The sequence below is a fragment of the Pseudorca crassidens genome, chromosome 4 (genome assembly GCF_039906515.1).
Source record: "Pseudorca crassidens isolate mPseCra1 chromosome 4, mPseCra1.hap1, whole genome shotgun sequence".
In the NCBI taxonomy this organism is placed as follows: Eukaryota; Metazoa; Chordata; class Mammalia; order Artiodactyla; family Delphinidae; genus Pseudorca; species Pseudorca crassidens.
Window position 1 is genome coordinate 85,931,154 of NC_090299.1, and position 5,744 is coordinate 85,936,897.

At 33.7% G+C, this 5,744-nt stretch overlaps 1 protein-coding gene across 1 annotated transcript; it reads right to left on the reverse strand.

The window, feature by feature from the left end:
- Positions 1–1,499: 1,499 nt before the first annotated feature.
- On the reverse strand, positions 1,500–5,355 carry LOC137223020 (UDP-glucuronosyltransferase 2B4-like). The gene is given in 3 exon segments (XM_067734632.1): positions 1,500–1,532; positions 3,855–4,003; positions 4,626–5,355. Coding segments are annotated over 3 exon segments (912 nt in total).
- Positions 5,356–5,744: the final 389 nt, after the last annotated feature.

Sequence of the window (5,744 nt, forward strand, 5' to 3'; positions counted from 1 at the left end):
GTCTTTTAAAAAAATAAACAAAATGACAATCTTTAGCTAGATTAACTAAGGAAGGAAGAAGACATAAATAAAATTAGAAATGAAAGTGGAGACATTATAACTGATGCTACAGAAATACATACGCTCGTAAGAGACTACTGTGTAGAATTATAGGCCAAAAAATTACATTACCAAGAAGAATGAATAAATTCCTAGAAACATGCAATCTATCAAGACTGAATCAGGAAGAATTAGAAAATCTGGACAGTCATAATAAGTAAAGGTATTGAATCAGTTTCAAAAACCTCTCAACAGAAAACCCCAGGACCAGAAGGCTTCACTGACAAATTCTATGAAATATTTAAAGAATAATTAATGCCAGTTCTTCAAAAACTCTTCCAAAAAAATTAAAGAGGAAAGAGGGAACACTTCCAAACTCATTCTACAAGCCAGTATTATCTTCAATATAAGCCATTATCCAGGATGAATATAAATGCAAAAATTCTCATCCAAATATCAGCAAGTCAAATTCAAGAACATATTAAAAGGATTATATACCATGACCAAATGGGATTTATCCCTGGGATGCAAGGATGGTTCAAAGTACCCAAATCAGTAAGTGTAATACATTGCATTAATAGAATGAAATTTAAAATAACTTGATCATCTCAATAAATGTAGAATAACATTTGGCAAGATACAACATCCTTTCCTGATAAAAACCCTCAACATATTGGGTGTAGAAGGAACATACTTCAACATAATAAAGGTGTGATATATATAATACACACACACACATGCACACACACACACACAGAACTGAATGTTATTCATCTATGAGAAAGAAGGACATCCTGCCATTTTTTGACTACATGGATGGACTTTGATGGCATTATGCTAAAATTCGTGCTTTCATTCTAATCTTAATTACTCCTATAACTAAATATACATTGTGATATATATTTTGAAAATTGTAATTCTAATTTATATTTTTTTATCCTACAAGAAAACTGTGATCTTATTATAGCTGTTATTTTCCAACTAAACCTCATACTATAGTTGATTTAGTGTAATAAAAAATTCTTTGAGAAAACGATTGTAATGGTGTGATGTGCACATGATAATTTATTTAATTATTGCTTAATTTTGAATATTTACATTACTTCCAGTGTTGGCTTTTATGAATTACTGCCCAAAATATTGTTTTTGCACACCTTGATTAATTTTCTCTGTATGGTTTCTTAGGAGTATACTATGAAGTCAAAGGCTATAGCATTTTTAAGATTCTTGAAGCATTTTGCCAAATGTCTTAATTCTTTAAAAATTACAGAAATTTTCTGAGAACCTAATAATGAATGGAAAAGTTAGTAGCTTGAAGGAATAGTTTCTTTATATAATGAAATCTTCACAATCATTGACGGATTTAAATCTTATTTTGCAACTTAATAGCAACAGCTACTATTACTAATTATTTTCATTATCCTACTATTCATCTTTTCTTTGTCCTTATTCCTCTCCTCTTAACCTCCCTTCTTACTAACGCTATCACTTTCCTGCAATGAGAACAGGGAAATCTTTCAAAAACTAGGGTTAGATAGCATAGAACTTTCACTAACCTTATCTCAGACTTTGTTGGTGCAAATGGCATTATTTTGTTCTTTTTTATGGCTGAGTAATATTCCATTGTATATATGTACCACATCTTTTATTTATTTTTGGCTGCATTGGTTCTTCCTTGCTGTGCACGGGCTTTCTCTAGTTGTGGTGAGTGGGGGCTACTCTTTGCAGTGCGTGGGCTTCTCATTGTGGTGGCTTCTCTTGTTGTAGAGCATGGGCTCTGGGCATGCGGGCTTCAGTACTTGTGGCTCACAGGCTCTAGAGCACGGACTCAGTAGTTGTGGCGCACGGGCTTAGCTGCTCTGTGGCATCAGGGATCTTCCCAGACCAGGGCTTGAACCCATGTCCCCTGCATTGGCAGGCAGATTCTTAACCACTGTGCCACTAGGGAAGCACTTAAGTCAATTTAAAAGAGATCATATCAATTTAAAATAGATTCGATTCTTGCTTTCCTTCATAAGGAATAGCATCCTATAAATTGAAGAGAATTCTTTGTATTTTTAAACTACAGGAAGTTTTCAGATTCAAGTTGTACAAATTATTTGCTGTTTAGTGTATGTGCAGAGTTTATGGTTCTTATATATGCAGTGTATATTTTCCCTGTGCTCATTCTGTTAGGCAGCTATGATGTTGAGATGTACATCCCTAAGGGAGCTTTACTGAGGTTTTCTATAGGATTGGTATAGGCAGAAAACACCTATCCTAATAAACTAAATTATCTCTTTTATTCTGCAAGTTGTAAAACCCTGGGATTTCAAATGAGGAATGGTTTAAGTGCTGATGTGAAAGCTAGGAAATGCTGAATTTGGCTCCAAAAATTGTTAGATCATACACTTATATTGTTCAAGAATGGTGTTCTTTTTGGCTAGTGCGCCAGTGAAGAATCTCAATCCTTAGAAAAGAATTTTATCATTTTATCTTGCTGATCAGATAGCCAAACCTTAAAAAATTCTTAAAATAAAAACAACTTTAACTTAAATGTATTAAATTATATTTTATTTAACTTAAATTTTATTACATGTATTAAAATTTTAATTCCCTTTATTTTTCATTTAAAAACTTAAAATTTACTTTTAAACAACTCCTTGGGATATCTACTCTTTAGGACTTTGCTAGATTATATAATCTTGATATATTGGAAAACCAGTTTCTAGTAATTTAGAAATTAGATCCAAGTGACTGGTACACATTGGGTTATTGACAGTATGGAATAGCAACAAAATAACAATAAAGACAATAGGTAATATTTTTTCTGGATCACTAAGTATGTTCCAGAGACATTTTGGGTGTTTCATACATACTAACAGATTTTTTCCCCACAACAATATGAGGTTTGTACTATTATTATAAGAGTTAAGGCGGACATAACTCTATGAACATTGTATTCTAGTTTTCCATCATTGTTGCCTGTATCTTGTAACAACCAGCTAAATGGTGTCCCTTTTCACTCTTGCCCCTCTACAATCCAACCCAGTGACTACATCCTGTGTGTGTTTTTTTTTATGTGAACATCTCTCTCCCTTTCTTTACCCTTTTAATTTTCTCCCTAATGCTCCTACTAGATGTTTCAAACTCCTTATAATTATCTGTCTCCAACTTACCTCTCCAGCATCATCTGCCTCTTTACTCAAACTCTTCCTTTTTAGGCTAAACTTAGACTTCTTGGAAACTGTCATTACTACTCTACCTGCTTTTCTTTTGTGCCTTCTTCTACCCCTGCCCTATCCTGAACATCTTTCAGATCTTGTCTTAATTATCAATGCCTCAGGGATAATATCTGTGATTCCTGCTGGATGTTTCCTTAGTGTTGTGGTATTTCCTTATAAAAATTTCACAAAGTTTTTACTACTTGCTGGTATTCTATCTTTCCAGGTAGAGTGTCAGATGGCAGAAATTGTGTCTACACCATTTCTCTGCATATTAGCACTTATTTCTGGAATATGCTAGTCATTTTATAATTATTCTTTTAATTTTTTATAATAATTCTTTTAATGAAGTCTGATGATTTATTATGTATTGAATAATGAAAGTAATAATTTTACTGACATATTCTCAAAGTCTTCCACTTTATTCTGTATTGATAATGAAATTCTGATACTTGCGTTGGTATAGAAATATATGAGTTTCCAATTGGCAAGTCACTTTATCTAGCATCCCACAACTCTCTCACTGTAATTAAATATTCTAAATAAAGAATACAGGATTATTCCTATTGAAAATTCAATGTAAACAAAACAGAATAAATAGGAATAGGTAACCTTAGGCAGGGGTTTGGCTGGTTTGCAGTGGAGGCCTCCAACAAATTCAAAATTTGGTAGCAGTGGGAGAGGAAATTCAAAATCCCAGTATGTTCAAATGAGCCACATTTCAGCTTTCCCCATTGTCTTTAATAAAGTAGTCGGTCTTCCTGGAAGGATAAACTAAAACAACAAGAGTTAGATCAAATGAGAGTATTGCCATGTGAATATAGTAGGTAGTTTTTGGAAAGGAGCTTGGAATGATATAGCCAAAGATGTTTGAAAGTGTTCTCTAATTAAGCAAATATATATGTATGTGTATAGTGTACACCATATTGATATTGTATCATATCATATCATATAATACAGAAATCGAGCTACACAAGTAGAAACAATTTCCAAATGCTACCTAGATACTTGTGCTACAAATATGTGTGTAACTCTTCAATCTACCTGTCTTCATTTATCAAGGCATTTTATGAGGTTTCTAGTGATTTTTTTTAAGTTAAAAAAAGAAGTTTAGTAATATAGATATATAATTGCTTGGAGAAGTCCTAAGTGCTTCAGTTTGTGTTTTATGACTTCCTGGAGGAGAATCTGTATGAGTAATGGGAAACAGGGTTATACCTTACCCTATAATTTAATATTTTGATAATACTTATGAAATCATTTTATATTTTCATTTCCTTGTTTCACTTATAAGAGACAAAATTCTGTTACTTTATACAAACTCACCTTCCAAGGCACTAGGAAAGTTAGAACTTCATGCTACCAACTAAAAATATGACTTACCTAGTACTTCGCCATAAAACTGATTCCATTTATTCTCATTAAATGTCTGGAACCAAAAGTCAAAATAAAGTGCATATATCATATTTTTGACCCTCTCCGTGAATGTCACATGATCACTTAATTCTGAAAACGTAGCAGGTACATAGGATGGTGGTAATGGAAGTCTTCCACTATACTTTTCAGCTGAATAGCCAGGAGAGGAGCGGAGACTGTATACTAAAGGTACTTTAAGTACCTCAGCCAGCAGCTCACCACAGGGTCCAACAGCATCTGCAAGAACAGCATCAAACCTTGATTCATGTAGTTTTGTCATCAGCTTCTTGTTCGAAACAACATCTTTACAGATATTCATAAGCATATCAGAAAGTTCCCAAAATAAACTTCTCAATGATGAAAAATATGTCCACAACGAATTTTTTGCCAGATATGTCCATTTGTCTACCAAATGCTTGATGTTATGCTTCAAATTATCTTTAGTTAAAGACATAGGGAAAGTCCCAAACTTAATAGCAGATGGTTTGTTGGGATCAATAAGAATGGAAGCTGAAGTTGTCAGAACAGTCACCTTATGACCCATCATGACAAGTTCATCCAGGATTGTCTTCATATTCATCCAATGACTGTATTTCATTGGCCGTGCCAGCACCTTTCCACAATTTCCAGAGCTAAAGTAGCAAGTCAGGTGTAGTAGCAGCAGAAGTGAGAGCCATTTCACAGACATCTTGTTCATATGCAGTACTTTTCAAAAATTACATTATCCTTTTGCCATTGCTCATGCTTATATCCAAGGAAAAATCAATCAGGATGTTAAATTATAACTCCTGTGCCTCAAATAACTACATTATATGAATAGTCAAAGCTGTGGAAATCAAGTGAAAGGGCAAAGTGTAGAACACTTCATGTTTATACTGGTGTTTAATATTATTTCATCAGTGCTATCACCCATCTAAAAGTCGATGACCTTGCACACACAAATCAGTTATTATGTAAGAGAGAAAAATAGTGTAACAACAGTGACAAGTGAGAGGCTCTTGTGTCTGCAGTCCCCTTGACACAGAATTAGAGATAATGTAACATCAACAGGATGGAGGGTTAGGAGGTTCCAACACTTGTATCCCC